This window comes from Nyctereutes procyonoides, unplaced genomic scaffold, assembly GCF_905146905.1.
Source record: "Nyctereutes procyonoides isolate TBG_1078 unplaced genomic scaffold, NYPRO_anot_genome, whole genome shotgun sequence".
NCBI classification, from domain to species: Eukaryota; Metazoa; Chordata; class Mammalia; order Carnivora; family Canidae; genus Nyctereutes; species Nyctereutes procyonoides.
Genome location: NW_026575136.1, coordinates 16,323,179 through 16,342,185, shown reverse-complemented (window position 1 = coordinate 16,342,185; position 19,007 = coordinate 16,323,179). Strand labels below are relative to the sequence as shown.

The following is a 19,007-nucleotide window of genomic DNA, read 5'->3' as shown; positions in this document are numbered from 1 at the left end:
CCGAGGTCACACATCAGATGAGTGGCAGAGAGCAAGCCAGGCAGGGCGTGCCTGGTGCCCGCCAGAGTCACCAGTTTCAGGATGAACAACAACACGGGCTCTGAGATCTACTGAGAAAACGATCCACGTCGAGAGAGAGAAATGATTGTCTTCACCTCAATCCTTCCTACGGGGGAGAAAGAGAGAGAGACAAGAAGGAGGAGAGAGCGGTGGGGTGGGAGGGAGGAAAACAGTTCATTCATTCAAGTCTGATGTTAAAATCCCTGAATACATCAGCAATGACTTTAGCGACTCCTTGGGGCAGGATCTCAGACCCTCAATTCTCATAAAGGCACCTATAGGTCAAAAATATCTGTAGAGGAGGAAAGTCAGAAGATAGGGCGCAGAAGGGGACACCCAAACAAACAAAAATGACCCTCTCATTCCCCAAGCATATTGTGTTGTTGTCGTTGTTGTTGTTGCTGGTATTCTCTAGGCAATGGAACTGCCTCTGACGACTGATGCTGATTTAGTGAGTCCTGTGATCCGTTTTTGTATGAACAGCATTGAGGTGGAAGCAACAAAACGTTTCAAAATCTTTCAAAGAGGGAAAATATGAATATTACCCACTTCTCCCTACCTCGACTACCTGGAACTCAGCAAAGAACCAGCAAACATTTTAAGCAGTGAAACCGATGTCCGACACCAAAGCACTGAAGGCCTCTTCAATGCTTGACAAGGGGGTTTCTGGGGACCCATCCCAGTCTGTCCTCATGTTTCAAAGGTAGTTCTAGTAAGTCTGGTTATCTGGTTTTCTTGCCCAAGAAGTCGGAAAAATGATTCACAAAGGAAAAGAAGAAGCTCCTAAGGGGAGGCACACACAAAGTGGTCTGTCAGAAGGTGACAATACTGGAGGGCATGTGTGTTAAAAAAAAAAAAAAAAAAAAAAGTAAACATTCAGAACCATAGCAGTCTACAACCATCTGGTTTATCAAGGCAAAAACCTTAGCAGCTCCGGGCATCTACAAAGACAGCTAGGCACAAAAGGAACATCATGCCTAGAATGTTCTCTGATATACATATTAAATAACTCCACCCCCCAAAAAATGGCTAAAATTAAAAAGGGTTTAAGGCTTAAATAAGGCAAGTCTGGATAATGCAGAAAATTCCATCCCACAGTGACAGCAGATAAACAAGACAGACAACCCGGCAGCACTGGGACAAGTGCTGGGGACAAGGCCGAGCCGAGGATGCTTCTACGAATGTGGCCACTAACCCTATACAGCCTTCCTGATACATCTCGGGAGAGAGAACCTAGTTGTCAGAAAACAATAGAGAGGCTTGCGCAGAAGATTCTCAGAGCCTGTCTTCTATGATCTTTGCAAAGAAGAGTTTAGGCAACTATTTACAGACAGCTATCTGCGACTGTGACAAGAGGAGGTCTGCCTTTAGAAAGAAAAAAAAAAAAGCATTTCCTTCCCTCTAACCCCTTCTCACATGGTTACTGTAGAGATCAAGGGAGAAACAGTATAATAAAGAGCTTTGAAAGCTGAAACAAAAAAAAAAAAAAAAAGAAAGAAAGAAAGTATTTCTTCATGTTATTACCTGCTAGTCTTAGCCCAGCCCCATCTACTACACAGCCGTTAGGTGATTTTGCAGGTTAATTGCTTTCATATACTCATTTACCTCAACAACCTAAAATTCATCGTCTTCCCAATCTGCTATCGTTAAACAAAATGCCAGTAAAATGACTTAACGATGAAGGGAGCAAACCATAGAACACTATCAACAAAAATGATCCTGCCCTAGTCAGAAGAGAACTGCTTTTTCCAAAAGGCTCTAAAAAAGATGTGAACTAATCTAATTCTGCATAATAGCTATCGAGTGACTATTAACCGGTCACCACCAAAACAGGAATAGAAATATCTCACCTCCATAGATGCGTAAGGAGCACCATGGGAAAATCTAAGATTTCCCTTCTCCAGATGGGCATAGTAAGAAGACGACTGCAGTGAACTTTAACTAGGTAAGATGTCTATCATCGGAAGACAGAGCATTTGATTTTGCCTTCAAAATTTCTATTACAAATATCCCCCCTTCACGCCACACCCCTCCCCACAAAAATGGATTTTCAACTTTGAAATACAACACAGCTAATATGTGTTCAGTTTACCTGGATAATTCGAGTGTGGTAATCCCTAAGCTAGACCACCCAGCCTGTTAACCTACGGTGGTGATCGCAGGAGAGTAGGTCGATACAAATGAGCCGTGCTTCTAGAAAAACAAGGTTATATGGCAGTGATTTATTATCGTTATCTTTGTATACCAGGGGTAGCATACTATAAAAAATGAGACAGGCTATATCCCACAAAAGAATCTACTCCCTGGAAAATAAAGGCAACACCATTAAGGATTCCCTTTGATAACGCACAAAAAAGGCACTGGACCAAAGTGTAATGGCCTCATACTGGATTATAAAGGTACTTGGTTCAACTCTCACTCAGCTTTCAATGAAATTCAACATTTTGAGATAGGAAATAGCTAGAGAAAATCTATCCGGAACCATATCCTCATAATAATCAGATTCTGAGAACCGCAGAAACCATCCTACCCTAAAGTAGCCATGAAATTTTAAACCTAGTGATTCTTGAGTTTTACTCATCAAAGATGACTACCTCTAAGAAATGGGAATACTGTTTAACAACTAAGGTCTCAGAATAACCGATCATTGACATACTAGGTGTGTTCTCAAAAGCACGTGACTGATTCTAGGTACAAATATAAAGCGATTAAGAACTAGAAGTACTCCTACGTAGTGGTAGTAACATTATGGCTCTTAGCAGAAAGAAACCAAGACGGGTGGTTTGGCTTCAAAGACAGACTTCTTAGTAAATATTTCCCACATACTTTCCCAGATGATTAAACATGAAAACCTTCCTTAAAGGAGAAAAGGAGGCAACAGATGATATCCTAGCACGCTAATGATCCTAATCAAATAATCTGAATTTTTAAAATCTCTCCCTGTACTCCTATTCTTCATTCACAGTAAAACAGACCTAAAGTCAGCAATTTCTAGAGAATGAAGATATCTTTAAAAAAAAAAAAAAAACCTGCCAATAAAACTTAAATCACCAAACTTTTACAGATTAAAATGAGGCCTTTAACAAAAGTACCTCTAAGTACTCAAGAATTCAAATGAGCCAGTAGAGAAGTTATTTTAAAACAAAAGACATATAGCTTGGATCAAGATCTGTGTTTACATCACAGCGATAAGCAAAGCCAGTGGTTTCTGGAACGGTCTTACACAGAAGACCTTCTGACCAAGGACGCAGATGACTTATCCATTTAAGTTGACAGAAGGAGGACTACTAAGCATAGTGCTTCTCAAATCTCAAACTTGTAACACACCTTAAAGAATCTTATTACACTTAAGACGGCCCTCCAAGCAAAAAGTGAAAGCATCTGAAAGATGACCCTTGGTTTTATTTCACACTATTTATCCTGTAGACAATCAGGCCTGTTTTGCTACAGCAAAATAAAAGCTGAACAAAAAAAAATCCCAACCAACTCTACACTTGATACATAATGTCCATGGGGAAGTCCTGGCAGAGTGTGAGGGAAACCAAAGCTGCCCGATAGTCTGGCTGCTGCCTGTCATTTAGTAGAAGGTCTTGCTTCTGAGGTTGAACTCAAAAGTGCAAAAGAAAACAAAACTTAAAAATCAAACCTAGAATTCAGCTTTGTATGTTGAGATTTGGTTTTATTTATGCTACCATCTAAGTAAAAAGCATACATATTGTGTCTGTGGTACAGTCAATACATTTGCAACTTTTCTACTTAAATTCTCTATACAAAGTCACTGCCAATTGATATGATCATTGATGGCAAAGGGCTTAGAATAACCAAATGTATAAAAAAGTTTGCAGTCTTGCCCCAAGATACAAAAACTGAATTTTAAACAATGTCATAACATACATGATTTAAACAGTATACGAAAAAAAAGTCACACATCAAATCAAGTACAAAAATATCCAAACTACCTATTATGAACTGTAATGTTTCCATTATTCTGCACAGTATTTAACATAGAATTTAGCAGTTTCCAAAATACTCACTTAGTTTAAGCATTGCCATTTTTGCAGAACAGTGAGATATTAGGTGGAGTGACACTGCTTTTAGTGTTTTTAAAAATACAAAACCTTTCCTTATGAATTCATGAAGGAAAGAAATTTCTCTTCTAGGCGTCTTAGTGACCAACCCTGTGCCTAGAAATATAGAATACATCTACTGTATAATAGGGCAAAAGAATTATTTCTTGATAAAATAGTTATCCAACAGGGATAACACATGTAATTTTAAACGGTATTTCTTTGTGGGTAATTGTAAGGAATTCTCAGTATACACACAGATTAGTGTTTTGCCTTTGGCAAAAATAAAATTGAAGTTGCAAGGCTATCTGAATTGAAATCTTCTTCACTAGTTTAACTTGCAAAAAATATTTTGGATAAAAGGTTATAATACATTACTATCTTATTTTTTAAACACAGAGGGAAGTTGCTCTCAGTAAAATTAACTCACCCACATGGCACAACATTTTGGAGTAAAATATGTTCAACAATAACAACTTGCACACAAAATAACATAGGTGAATTAACTTTGAGAACTTCTCTCCTTTAAAATCGGCAATATTGAACTGATTCTGTAAAATAACACACGTATCAATGTTCTGCATATAAAAGGCTCTAAGACATTTTAAAGGGCTAAATTTTCCAGCACTGGAATGATTCCTTCATACATAACTGGTGAGGATTTTATGTGTTTTTCCTTTTCTTTAAGCTCTGAGCCATGCCTGAAAAGTTCTAAATAGGAAAAAAAAAATTTTGTTTTAATCCAGTTTCTGTCTGCTAGGAGCAAGGCAGCAAACACACTTTTCAACCCTTTATGAAAAGATAAAGCAGAACAAAAGTGAAATATATCTTCAGATTATAAACAGGATTGTATTTTATAGTCCACCATCCTGACCATGGTAAGGGGCCCAACAGGGAAAGACCTCAGTCTAAAGGCTGTGGGTCGGCAATAGGCATGGTGTGAAGCACTTCATCTAAGAGCTGGAGGGCCCGGTGTAAGTGAATCTCGATCCAGCAAGGCGTTTCTTTGATGCTCTGTCTTGGGTAATCCGGTCCCCAGCCTTTCACGAAACTCATCCTGAGTATGCACAAGCGGCGAAGGTCATCGACACCAATGCCAGCAGCCGCTGACAAACCTAATGGAAAAGATGTGGAAGATGTCAGAGGGACAAGCTGGCATCTTCCATCCTCCCTACACCTTATTAAGTGACCAGCTTTCTTTACTCCATGCTCCCCAGCATATAACTTCCCTGTCAAAGTGCCAAGAAGTAAGTGTAGATCTACACTGTATCAACAGGGACTGAAAACCTTTGGTTAACACGATTCACATTCCACACGAGTCTTCTAGCTACCGGCCATCGTAAAGTAAGTTACCACAATCCACCAACACCCCACCTATTTCTCTCTTTAGAAGTAGAGGTGAAGGGTAAAAAAAACAACTTGTTTTTACGAGATAGCACATGTCCACAGGCTGGTTCTAAGAACCTTACTGTCTGTCTAAGCAGCCTAGGTCAATGACAGACGTGACTAACAGTGAGAAGCTGATGGTCCTGGTTCCGCTAAGACTCCTTGGACGACCCAGATGATGTCTCTCAAGGTCACAATGTCACAGAGACACCGTGCAATTACTCAATGGGGGGGGGGGCAGTAGGTAAGAATGAGAAATTTCATAGTAGTTTTGGATTCTTTAGTGAAAGCTCGTTTGTCACATCAAAACTAGCAAATTAGTGGTTTAGATGCTCAAATTTTTTTTTAAAAGTCAAACTCTCTAAATGAGTATGTCTTATCTATCTCTACACTGTAAACTCCTGAACATAAGTCACAAGGCAGATTCTGCAGCTAATTTTCCAGTCAGAACATACAGTCATATAGTCAATCTCCATTCATCAGTATCACAGTGAATCTAATGGGAGGAGTCTGCATGTGCTGTAGAGAAACCTGCAGGGCCACTGCAGTTTTCTTAGCCAGTGTGATTTGCTTACCACACTGAAGAGGTTAAGAACAGGGGTTGAATGAATCACTAGTTATGCCTTCAGACGTGGAAGATGGGTGCCACGTGTTTCCATCATAAAAGTCTATAGTCAGGAGTTTAACTCTGCAGTAAAAAATTCCCCATCAGTGTGAAACCTGGCACACAGTTCAATTTTACCCTAAAATTAAAAAAAAGTCTACAAGTTATCAAAATACCACCCTCACTTAGTTTTCTCTCCATGCTTAGCATACTTAAAAAAAAAAAAAAAACTTGGAGAAGTACCTAATTCGGAAATTGAAATATGCTTTCCTTCTACAACAAAGCCAAGCACGTCAGTGATTACAACCCACCCTTGCTGGTGAGGCATGAATTAAAAGCATCAACAACAAAAAAACATGGGAGATTGATCAATATAATCTAACAATAACCCCCTTTTTCTCCTTTAACTCATATTCCCTTTTTGATATAAAACGAATGAAAACCGGGTCCTAGACAAAGGGCAACTATTACAGAAGAACAGTTTTTTAAAATTCAAAAATGTTATTATCCCAGGAAAAAAAAAATTTAGTTTTCTATTATTGCCTAAAGTAGCTAATCAACTGAATGAATCCAGATAAAATGCCAACTATTACATTTCAAAACAAAAAAAACCAAAAGCATACTTACTGATAGCTGGAGCTATGCCACCTACTGATCCGGGGCCAGGGATGTTTCCCGCCACGGCTGCTGCCTGGGCGGCGGCTGCAGCCTGTGCGGTGGCCGCCTGCTGCTGCATCTGCCGGTGACACTGACGCAAGTCAAAGACCTTTAAACAAACAGTGTGAGTTCAATGCTAGGAGTCCATCTGAAAAGATTCCGCCACACATCAAAAACTGATGCACAGTTTGTTTAAAACTCATACCTCTGTTTAGCTCTCAGAAAAAAAATAATTTAAAAATCTAAGTTTTTATGTTGACTATAACTAGTGGTGAGAGAAGGGTACTGGAACTCAGCAAGAGTTCGGCTGCCGTGCACCTCCATGGTGTGTATTTAGTTCAGCGGGGGTCAGTTACGGTCCCTGCGATAAAACACCACCTGCATGAAATAAACCCCCAGCCTTTTATAACCAAATTGCTGAGAACACGCTTTAGGCTGAATTGATGGTCTTGGTCCCATAGCCAACTTCTTTACCATTCTAGCTATTTGGAGGAGTGTAATAAATGGCACTTTCATGATTTAAGAAAGCATCTGTATTTTTTAGAGATATACACAGGAGCAAAATAAAATGGTATCTAGGACCAAGAATACTTAAGAAATAGAGGTGCCTGGGTGGCTCAGTCGGTTCAACATCCGACTCTTGCTTTCTGCTCAGGTCACGATCTCAGGGTGCTGAGACTGAGCCCTGCATCAGGCTCAGTAAGGAGTCTGCTTGAGATTCTCTCTCCCTCTGTCTCAAAAAATAAATAAATAAATCTTTTTTAAAAAGCACTGAAAGATCAACAAGCAGAGTGGTCATCTACAGAAGTTATAAGAAAGGAAGACAAAGAGTAGAAACAGGCTATTCTCAATGCAAACTTTTTATATTATTTTAATTTCTGAACCATGAGATTATATTCCTTATTTAGAGAGTAAATTAAAAATTTAAAATATCCTCCTAATATGCACAAAACCTAAATATGAGCAAGCATAATCATCCTTGGCAAAAAAAAAAAGAATGCATAACATACAACTTTATCAGATAAACAAGTCTGGAACCCAAACCACTAATTCTTAGAAGCCTTATAAAAGAAATTCTGATGGTCTTTAATCATGGCATATGGTATTAAAAAGTAAGAACACACAACAACAATAAACAAAGCAAACCTCTGCAAGTTGCAAATCATATTCCTATTTACTTATTTCTCTATTCAACAGCAATCTTCTAGCATCAATGAAGAACAAAGCTTAGACTATCTCATTCTCTGAAGAGATATGAATTTGTCAAATACATAGGTAAGTATTACACTCGGCCAAACTATTAGTTCTAAAAGACTACAGGATAGAAATCATGACAGAGTCAGGTCTGAACATCAGAAACCTCACAAGGCCCAGAACAGGAACCACTATTTTTTTTAATTAATTTATTTTTTTTAATTTATGATAGTCACAGAGAGAGAGAGAGAGAGGCAGAGAGACAGGCAGAGGGAGAAGCAGGCTCCATGCAGGGAGCCCGATGTGGGATTCGATCCCGGGTCTCCAGGATCGCGCCCTGGGCCAAAGGCAGGTGCTAAACCGCTGCGCCACCCAGGGATCCCTAGGAACCACTATTTTTTTTTTCAAGATTTCCTAGGAGTCCATTAGATTCTAAATTTTTCCACTGAGCCATGACCTCTCAGAAGGCATTACCCAGCATAGCACTAAGCAGGAACTCAAATATTTGAAAAGCCAAATAGCTTTGCAACCACTTTTTTTAAAAGAAGGAAATTAATGAACTTCATATTTTAGAGCAGTTTCGGATTCATGCTAAAACTGAGCAGAAAGTAAAGAGTGTTCTCTGTCCCCACTCAAGTACAACGTCCCCCAGCACAGGTGGTACATTTGTTATAATGGATGAACCTACAGTGACACATCATCACCCAAGGTCGTAGTTTACATTAGGTTTCACTTGTGATTTTGTACATATATCCAACACTGTAGTACCATAGACAGTAGTGTCAATGCCCTAAAAATCTTCTGTGCTCTGCCTATTTATCCTTCCCTGCTCACTTATCCCTGGAAACCAGTGATGGTCTTACTGTCTTCACAGTTTTGTCTTTCCCAGAATGTCATGGAAATGGAAGCATACAGTATGTAGCGCTTCAAATTGGCTTCTTTTACTTAGTAATATGCATATAAGGTTCTTGTATGTCTTTTCATGGCTTGATGGCTTATATCTTCTTGGTGCTGAACTATATATTCCATTGTGCTGATGTACCACAGTTTATACAGTCACCTACTGAAGAACATCTTGGCTGCTCCCAAGTTTTGGTAATTATTGGCAATTAAAGTTGCTATAAATATTCCTGTGCAGGTTTCTGTGTGGACATGTTTTTAATTTATTTGGGTAAATACAAAGGAGTGCAATTGTTGGATGATATGGTAAAAATGTTTAGCTATGTCAGAAACTACCAATTGTCTGTACCATTATGCATCCCTACCAACAATAAACACAAATTCCTGTTGCTCCACATCCTCACCAGAATTTGGGCTGTCAGTGTTTAAGATTTTGGCCATTCTTCTCGGTATATAATGGCATGTCATCTTAATTTGCAATTCCCTAATAATATATGATGTTGAACATCTTTTTTTACCCTTACTTGCCATCTGTATATCTTCTCAATGAGATATCTACTCAGGTCTTTTGCACTTTTTAAAAATCAGATTGTTTTCTTATTGCTGAGTTTTAAAAGTTTCCTATATTTTAGATAACAATCCTTTATCAGATGTGTCTTTTGCAAGTGTTTTTCCTAGCCTGTGACTTACAGTCTTATTTTCTTGACAGCCTTTTACAGTTTTTAATTTTAATGAAGTGCAGCCTATCAACTGTTTTTCATGGACAGGACCTTTGGTATGGTACCTAAAGTCACTGCCCTACCCAATGATCTCTTCTAGGACTTCTGTGTTTTACATTTAGGTCTTTACAACCACTTTTAAAAGTTGCATTAATCCTCACTAACCAAGTACGGTCCCTATATAATCTTACTATTTGGGAACAAGGACTATAATTTGCTTACAAATTCCTTGGGTTCAAATATGCTCTCAACATACCCCCACTCCCCACCATGAATCATTAAAAATAACCAATAGATAGATCTTCACACATAGGTTCCTTACAATATGCTGTAAACAATCACAATTACGATCATCTTAGCCTACATCTATGCTAACAGCAGCCACACAGTATTATAAGTAGCCACAAAAATGAAATTTTAAAATATTATGACTTTTATCTGCAGATATAGAAATGATTCATTAAGCACCTCAACAAATCCTTCCACAGTGGATTATTTATGTAATTAAAGCACTCAAACCAGAAAATTTATAATTACTGGCTATACTGCTAGATGAAACCTGGGTCACTTCTCTACTACATACTACACCTGACCCATTAAACTGTAATAGATATCTGTTATACTGCATGGCAAGATGAAGGCTATCACTGAAATGCAATCACCTTCCTTTCAGAATCTGACTGAGTTGTTAGTAAAGACAATTCAAAGTAACCAAGGATTTAAATATCCTTTTGGGCTCAGATCCAAAAGACATTTTTCATCACCACTCCTGATCTAAAAAATCATTTTCACTTATTTTAGCATGTTTCCTATGGTTACTCTCATATAAGTTTATTGCAAACTTTTTACTTAACACAGGTGAGTGTCTTATAAAGCTCAACATCAACATCTTCAGGATACTGTCAACCAGGAGTCAAAGTTTTGGCATTTTTTATATATAAGGCTTAATTACATTACTCTTAGTTTAAATTAACACCAGGAAATAGTAACCCAGAGAGAGAAACAGGTATCTGTGTTGGTATACTGGGCATTTGGACATAAGACTGCGTTAAAAATTTGCTAAGTTACTGGACCTGGAGATAAGAATCACAATATATGGTAATTGGGAATCAATTTAAGTTGGGATTATAATAATCTTCAACCTAGCCTACCTGTGGTTTAGAAGTATCCCCTAACGCATACGTGTTCAAAAACAAACCTAACTCAACAGTATCAGAGAAATGCAAATAAAAAACCAACACAATGAGATAATAACCTCATACCCACTAGGAAGGCTAATATCAAAAAGACAAATAACAAGTGCTAAGACTGTAGAGAAATTGAAACCTTCCCACAATGCTGATCAGAATGTAAAATGGTTAAGCCACTTTGGAAAACAGTTTGGCTGTCCCTCAAAATGCTACAGAGTTACCTTATAATCTAGCAATTCCACTCCTAGGTATATGCCCAAGAGAAATGAAGACGTAAAATCATATAAAAACTCGTACACACTCATGTTCATAGTAGTAGTATTATTCATAATATAGCCAAAGAGTGGAATCTCATATATCTATCAACTGACGAATGGAAAACAGACAAGATGTGGTATATGGAATATTATTCAGCCATAAAAAGAATGAAATACAGCTATATGCTATATGGATGAAGCTTGAAAACACTATGCCTAATGAAAGAAGTCACAGAAGACCACACTATATGAATTCATTTATACAGAATGTTCTGAATAGGCAAATCTGTAGAGAGAAAAATTAGAGTGGTTACCTAGTGCTGAGGGAAATGAGGGGTTGAGGAACGATAGCTAAAGGGTATAAGGTTTCTCTCTAGAGTGATAAAATGCTGAAAAATTGACTGCGATGATGGTTGCATAACTATGTGAATATATTTTAAAAATCACTTAATCATACAATTTAAATGGTACAATTTAAATTGTACCACATACAATTATGTGGTATGTGAATTATATCTCAATAAAATTGTTTAAAAAAAAACCTGACTAATCATTAGTAAGCACCACAAAACAAAAGAGATTTTACTTTTGAAAGCAAAACAGCAAGGCCACTTAGAATTCAAACATTTGCTTCATTTAAAGCTTGTAAAATGCCATTTCATTACATCAGATTTTCATGAATGTAAGAGGACTACGGTGTCATGAAAGATGAAGGTGGAAAGAATTCAGTAACTTAGAGGGAAAAAAATCCCCCACAATTTAGTTCTAGCTTCTTGGGCACTCCTTCGAGAGGTTCATGTTATCTGCATATAATTCACCCCAGTAATACCATCTTTGGTGGGAATATGACAATTTAAACAGCAATATACAGATCCTTTAGTTACTACTGCCTAAAAAAATTTGCAAATGAAGAAAATGCCAATGGTTAGGCTTAGCGTATACTTGTATCTCTTTCTTTCTGGGTAGTAAGATTCTGCTAAAGAATAATAATATGCTTGATAAACAGAAATAATTCTTTTTAGATCTTAAACAATATGACAAAAATGGGATGTTTTTTACCCTACTAAAATGTCCCACAAGATAGGTTATTTATTATTCATGGCAAAAGCCTGTGGGTACTATAAAAATCTATCCATGACCGTGTTTTATCAAGTGATGGTATGTCTCGTACCTCAGGGGTTTTTCAAGAGCCATATGTATCAAAATATAGACAGTACATTTATTTGAAAATTGTAGAAATTACTTAATTATACAAGATCGCACATTTTTAAGTTCAAATGTTTTAAATATGACCCTACATTTAATAAATTCATAACTTCCATCTGACACACATAGTATATATAATCAACACAGTAGTTCTCTGTCCATTCACTGCAAATCACACAAGTAATTCAGAGATTTTTCAAGTTAAGATGGATGAGTAGGTATGCATGAACAGCTTCTCTCTCTGCTAGAAGCACAAAGGACAGAAAAACTATTACAAGTATATATCCTTCAAGTCAATCATAAAATTCACATGGAAATACAAAGAGCAGTCAATAGCCAAAACAATCCTGAGAAAGGACAAAGTTGGAAAACTCATACTTCCCAATTTCAAACCTTACCACAAAGCTATAGTAATCTAGTCAGAGTAGTACTGTCATAAGGATAGACATATATACAATCAATGAAATACAACTGATTGCACAGAAGTAAACTTTTACATTCAAGGTCAACTGAATTTCAACAAAGGTGTCAAGATAATTCATAAGGGAAAGAACAGTCTTTTCCACAAATGGTTGCCAGAACAACTGGATATTCCCAAAGGAACAAAGCTGGATCCCTTCCTTACACCACACACACAAATTAACTCAAAACAGAGCATAGACATAAATCATAGAGCTAAAACTAAAAACACTTAGAAGAAAATATAGGAGTGAATCTTCATGACCTTGGATTAGGCAATGGCTTCTTAGATAAGACACTAAAAGCAAAAGCAACCAAAGAATAAATAAGTTGGACTACATCAAAATTAAAAATTTTCATGGTGCAAATCATATCATCAAGAAAGTGAAGGACAAGCCAAAGAATGAAAGAAAATATGTACAAATCATGTATCTGATAAGGGACTGACGCTCAAAATATATAAAGAACTCTTACAACTCAATAATTAAAGTGACAAAGAACACAATCTAAAAATGGTCAAAAGATCTGAATAGATACTTCCAGAGAAGATATACAGATGGCCAATAAACCATGAAAAGATGTTCAATATTTTTAGCCATTAGGGCAAATTAAAACCACAATGAGATGCCACTTCACACCCACTAAGATGGCTAAAACAAAAAAGACAGACAATAACAAGTGTTGATGAGAATACAGAGAAACTGAAACTCTCATATACAACATTGCTAGTGGAAACGTAAGATGACATAGCCACTTAGGAAACCAGTCTGGCAGTCCATCAAAATGCTGAACACAGAATCAACCTTATGATCCAGCAATTCCACTCCTAGGTATATATCCAAGAAAATGAAAGCAAATATCTACCTAAAAACAAATGTTCAGAGCAGTATTATTAATAGCCAAAAAGTGGAAGCAATCCACGTGTCCATCAACTGATGATGGATAAACAAAATCTACAGTGGAGAGGAGGAACTAAAGACAGAAGGTACTTGGGGTACCAAGACTAAAAAAAGGTGTAAAGGTTAGTAATTCAACTTCTTACAGTAATATGGAAAGACACAATAGCCAGGCTCTCTGAGGGCTACAACTGGGCACCTGCCCATGAATTAAGTGCTGGTTAATTACTTTGACAGCTAACTCGGAAATGCACCTAGGAATAAAATTCTTGCCCGTGGCAGAGATAAGCATCAGAAACCTATGCAATAGGAATTAGGCCCTGAGCATACCTGGGGATTGGAACTCAATTTCCTCATGGGACAAAATTCCTCTACCTCCTAAATATAAGAATTGGTTCTGAGATGTTGATCCCAGGGTGCCAGACTAAGGCAAAACTGCCCTATAGGGAGAAGCAATAACAGGGAGGAAAAAAAATAAAAAATAAAATGAATTAATTCTCTCAAGACAAATTTGCCAACCAACATAAAACAGACTGCAAAGCATACGAAGACATCCAACACCACTTAAAAATAAAAATAAAGCACAAATAATTAAAATTCCTTGTGGAAAAATTTGAAAATGCAAATGAAGATAATTCTACTTTCCAGAGACAATTCCTGGTAAGACATTTGTGCACATGATTCTAGAATACAAAATATCCTTGATATTATTTCTTTTACAAAAATAAGACCACATTCTATATATTAATAATCAACATTTCCACATCATAAATATCCTATCAATAAATATATTTTAATATTTTATTGTTCTATTCTGTTCCAGTGTTTAACAGTTCAAAACTATAAAGATTCTCTATTGTCAAGACTTTCAAAACGGAATTACCATTAATTCCTGTTAATACCGTTAATTTTGTTAGGTATGATAAACAGCATTGTGATTATGCCTCTTAGAAATATTTACTAATTAGCAATTCACACAAAAGTATTTTATGAGTGAACTAATATGATATTTGGAATTGGCTTTAAATTACTGGGGAAATAAGTACAGTGATAAACACAGTACAGATTGATAAAATGCTGAGGACTATTGAAGCTGGATGATGAGTACCTGAGGGCTTATTTTCTCTACTGATATATTTGAAAATTTCGTTTAAAAAAAGATCCCTATATCTTTTAACTGAACTATAGTAACTGACAATGAGGTATTGGGTTTGTTGTTGTGAGGCATTCAAACAATTCCACTGCTGCATATGCTATTTGACTATATTATTTGTATGCTAAGCAACTTCTTGGGAGTAAATGATGAGTTACAGTAATTCTACAAATCTACAATGGCTAAAATGAAGATGCTTAGAATGACTGTAAAAAATCTGAAATTAAAAATATATTTAGGCTTTTTAATTCCAACTATCTTTCTTTCAAAACCAGTTTGTTATAAACCAAAATTGGAATCGGTTCAACAATGATAAACACCTCAGACTTAATATGCAAAATGATATAATAAATAAAAACTCATTTAATATACAAAATAACACTTAAAAACCTGGTATTGAAGAATTTTTCATTTCTCAGGTTCTTAATCTGAAAAGCTATTTATTTTATAATTCCCCTCCATACAATCCTGAAGACTGGCTAAGATAAATTTCTAGAGTCTGATTTTTACCTATTGTGGATTGGAGATTGGAGATTTCGCTCATTTCAAGAGCCTGTGTATTACTCTAAAACACTTAACAGATATTTTTAATGCAAGAGGGCATGAATGCAACCATAAAACCAGATATAGCCAATCCTGTCAATAAATGCCCCAAGAAATGTGTTTTATTCACAAACATAATTTCTGATTATTTAATCCATAAAAAGACATTTTTTCTTCTCTCCCCACCTCCATCTCAATTCTTTAAACAACAAACAGACCCAAGTCTAAAATGTTTGAGTAAAACTACAACTAACCTTTATGTATGCACTTGGGTAGATCTTATGAACAGCATCTCCAGGTGCACGACCAGCTTCTCTGTCTAAGTAGTAACTCTGCACAAACACTGCATGGTCACTAAGGCACCTGACCCAAACATCACCTTCACCTTTACATTCCAACTGCACACCTTTGCCTATGTGCAACCTGAGGAAGGAAAAGGGAATTACACTTTGTTTTGATACGTATTTAAAAATAAGTTTTAGTCCAGATTGGACAACATACTCAATGTTAAAAAAATTCTTTTAAATAAAAGATGTTATATAGCATCGTAACTGAAAGACAGCCATCGTTAACATTTCTGTATACTTCCTTCTTTTTAAATATCTTATTCATATATAATAATGATGAGCATACTTACTATGTGAACATTTAACAAATTCTCACTTAACCTTCATAATTCAGTAAGGTAAATACTATTATTTCCATTTTATAAAAGATGAAACTAAGGCTTATAAAAGCTTTTAGCTACATTGTCCAAATCAACAGCTACTACCTACATGTGACCATTTAAATTAATTACAAAATTCAGTTAATCACATGAGTCATGTTTTAAGTGCTCAACAGCCATACTTTAATGTAGGTAGTGGCTACTGCAGTGAACAGCACAAATATGAACTATTTCCTTCATCACAGAAAATTCCATCAGACATTACTGGCTTAGAGAATAAGCAATTTGCCAAAGTCACATAGCTAGTGACAGAGCCATGATTATGTAGTCATGCACACACACAATTCCTTAAAGAGCTGAGATCATATAGTACCTAAAACTATTTATATTTTTCCATAATATTTCATCTTAAGCATTTACATTTGCTATATAAACATTTAATTAACATTTTAATGATACATAAAATGAAAGTTCATCAAAATTTGCTTAAACCCTTCTCTTTTATTATCACTTTTCCAACATTATAAATAATACTTGCAGAAACATCATTTTATATTATTTCCTCAACAGATCTGTAGAACATATGATCTGAGAAAATACAAATTCGTTTTCAAACTGGATACCAAAGATCTAATTTATTATTCAAAACAAAGAAACATCACTAACCTAAACAAAAGACAATTTTTATATTTTAAATAACAAACATCTATAATTACAATACAGTGCTTACAAATTCTGAATTTTCAAAATGACCTTTATACTCTCTTACCTATATTCAAAATCTTATAAATCTACATCGAAAAATGTCACTTAGAATAAATGACAATGTACTATGTTCAAGTTTTAAATAACAACTATACAACCGACAATACCTTGCTCGCTCAATGGCTTCTGTCCTATGAACATTGGAGAGTTGACCCAAGCAAAAGCGATCTCCTCCAGAAGGGTCCACATATCCATCAACAGTAACAATAGGGCAGCTTGAAGGAACCTTAAATGTCTCTCCTACTTGAACATCCATTTCAAAGTAAGCGATGGAACACCAATACTCAGGAGCTACAGTAGGTAAACAGGAGAGAACATCTACCCGGGTAAGAAAAATAAAAGGCATTCACGTTCATTCCATAAGACAAAGCCTTTCCTAAAAGAAAGGGTGAAGGGGAAAAGCGTCTAAAAAGCACCCAAAATAATTTTATTAAAATGACAATGCAGTAAAAAGTAGGTACCATGTCTTCCATTTTTCAGCTCAGTACCTTAGCATTCTTGAAAATCTAATCGTTTTTAAAATCTAGAATCAGTTCTTACATCAAAGGACTAAGTCAACTAGGAATTTAAAGAAGTGATCAGATTCCAAAGTACATTATTTTATCACAATGTTTCATTTGACTGTACATATTTTCTTTTTAAGATTTTATTTATTTATTCATGAGGGATGGGGGCGGGGGGGGTGGGCAGAGAGAGGCAGAGACACAGGCAGAGGGAGAAGCAGGCTTCCTGCAGGGAGCCTGATGCAGGACTTGATCCCGAGTCTCCAGGATCAGGCCCTGGGCTGAAGGCAGATGCTCAACTGCTGAGCCCCCCGGGCATTCCAACTGTACATTTTCTTTGTAGTCTGAACTACAAAATATCCTAAAATGAAGTATGATTTAAACACACACACACTGACTTTAAGACATATTCCAGGGAAGGGATCCCTGGGTGGCGCAGAGGTTTGGCGCCTGCCTTTGGCCCAGGGAGTGATCCTGGAGACCCAGGATCGAATCCCACGTCAGGCTCCCGGTACATGGAGCCTGCTTCTCCCTCTGCCTGTATCTCTGCCTCTCTCTCTCTCTCTGTATGACTATCGTAAATAGATTAAAAAAAAAATAAAAAAAAAAGACATATTCCAGGGAAGCGTCCTTGAGTAATATCAATTTATGACATACTTTTATAGATCCCTAATTGACAGAAAGGGCATAAGCAAGTCAGCCATCCCAGACTAGAGTCAAGGTTAATTACACCCCACTACACAGTTGCTGTGAGCAGGAATTCTCAACTGTCTCTTGAGTGAAAGGTCATTTGTCCCATCTGCATTTTTAGTGCAGTCAATTCATGTTAACTAGTATAATTTTAACTTTGCAGATGTATTCAGTGTATTCATTTAAACAACAATAAGTAACTTACAATAATTTTAAATGACTGGGGAAAAAGGCACTATTTGGTGCGGTTTGCAAATACAGTTGATCAAATATTTCTAATTTTTGTTTGAATACAATTATTACAGAGACAACACGCATGGAAATTATTTGGTTTTCCTTTTTTAACTGATTTAACAGATATTTAAAGAGTATCTAGGAATTATTCTAGGCATGATATACGCAGCAGTAAACAAGACAGCTGTTGTCCCATTCTCACGGAGATGCAGAGGCAGACAAATAAGGAAATAAATAAGATGGCTCCAGTAATGATAAACACTGTTAAGAAAATAAAATGGGGTGTAGGATAGATGACAGGAAAGAATCCTTCAGACTAGATGGCAGGGGTACATCTTATCTGAAAAGGTGAAATTTGAAACACCATGAATCTATGAAAAGACCGTGAGCAGAACATTTCAAAAAGAGAAGAATGCAAAGGTCCTTGAGTAAAAATGGATTTGACATATTTAAAAGAGGAAAAGGCCAGTGCCACTTTTTAGAGAATAAAGTTTTCTGCTAATAAACCAATTATTTTTTTCAATGTGTCCTTTATGAACTCTGACTAAACCAGAATTTGTAGCAATAAAACTTTCAACAATCTATAAAGATACTTAGGATGACAAATAGATCTTTTCAAACTCCCAAAATATCTTAAAATGAAGTATGATTGATACTTAAAATGTATTTTAAAAATCTTACAAAATCTTGGGCGCCTGGATAGTTCCGTCAGCTAATTGTCTGACTTTGTTCGGCTCAAGTCATGATCTCAGGGTCCTGAGACAGGGCTCCAGCTTCTGGCTCCCTGCTCAGCAGGGAGTCTGCTTGACCCTCTCCCTCTGTCCCTCCTCTCATGTTCTCTCTCTCTCTCTCAAATT

General features: G+C 36.5%; 1 protein-coding gene across 3 annotated transcripts in view; it reads right to left on the bottom strand.

Moving 5' to 3' along the window:
- Positions 1–3,712: 3,712 nt before the first annotated feature.
- The window catches only part of LOC129495555 (mothers against decapentaplegic homolog 4), an 88,988-nt gene continuing 73,693 nt past the window's right edge, over positions 3,713–19,007 (bottom strand). For 2 of the 3 annotated variants that reach the window (XM_055303189.1, XM_055303188.1), the window contains exons 9-12: positions 16,831–17,014; positions 15,546–15,714; positions 6,745–6,883; positions 3,713–5,242 (exon numbers count right to left, since the gene is read on the bottom strand). In XM_055303189.1, coding sequence (XP_055159164.1) covers positions 5,031–5,242; positions 6,745–6,883; positions 15,546–15,714; positions 16,831–17,014 — 704 coding nt within the window. In that variant the 3' untranslated portion in view covers positions 3,713–5,030. Of the gene's footprint in view, positions 5,243–6,088; positions 6,202–6,744; positions 6,884–15,545; positions 15,715–16,830; positions 17,015–19,007 lie in introns of all 3 variants that reach the window. The other variant, XR_008661546.1, reaches the window with a different exon arrangement.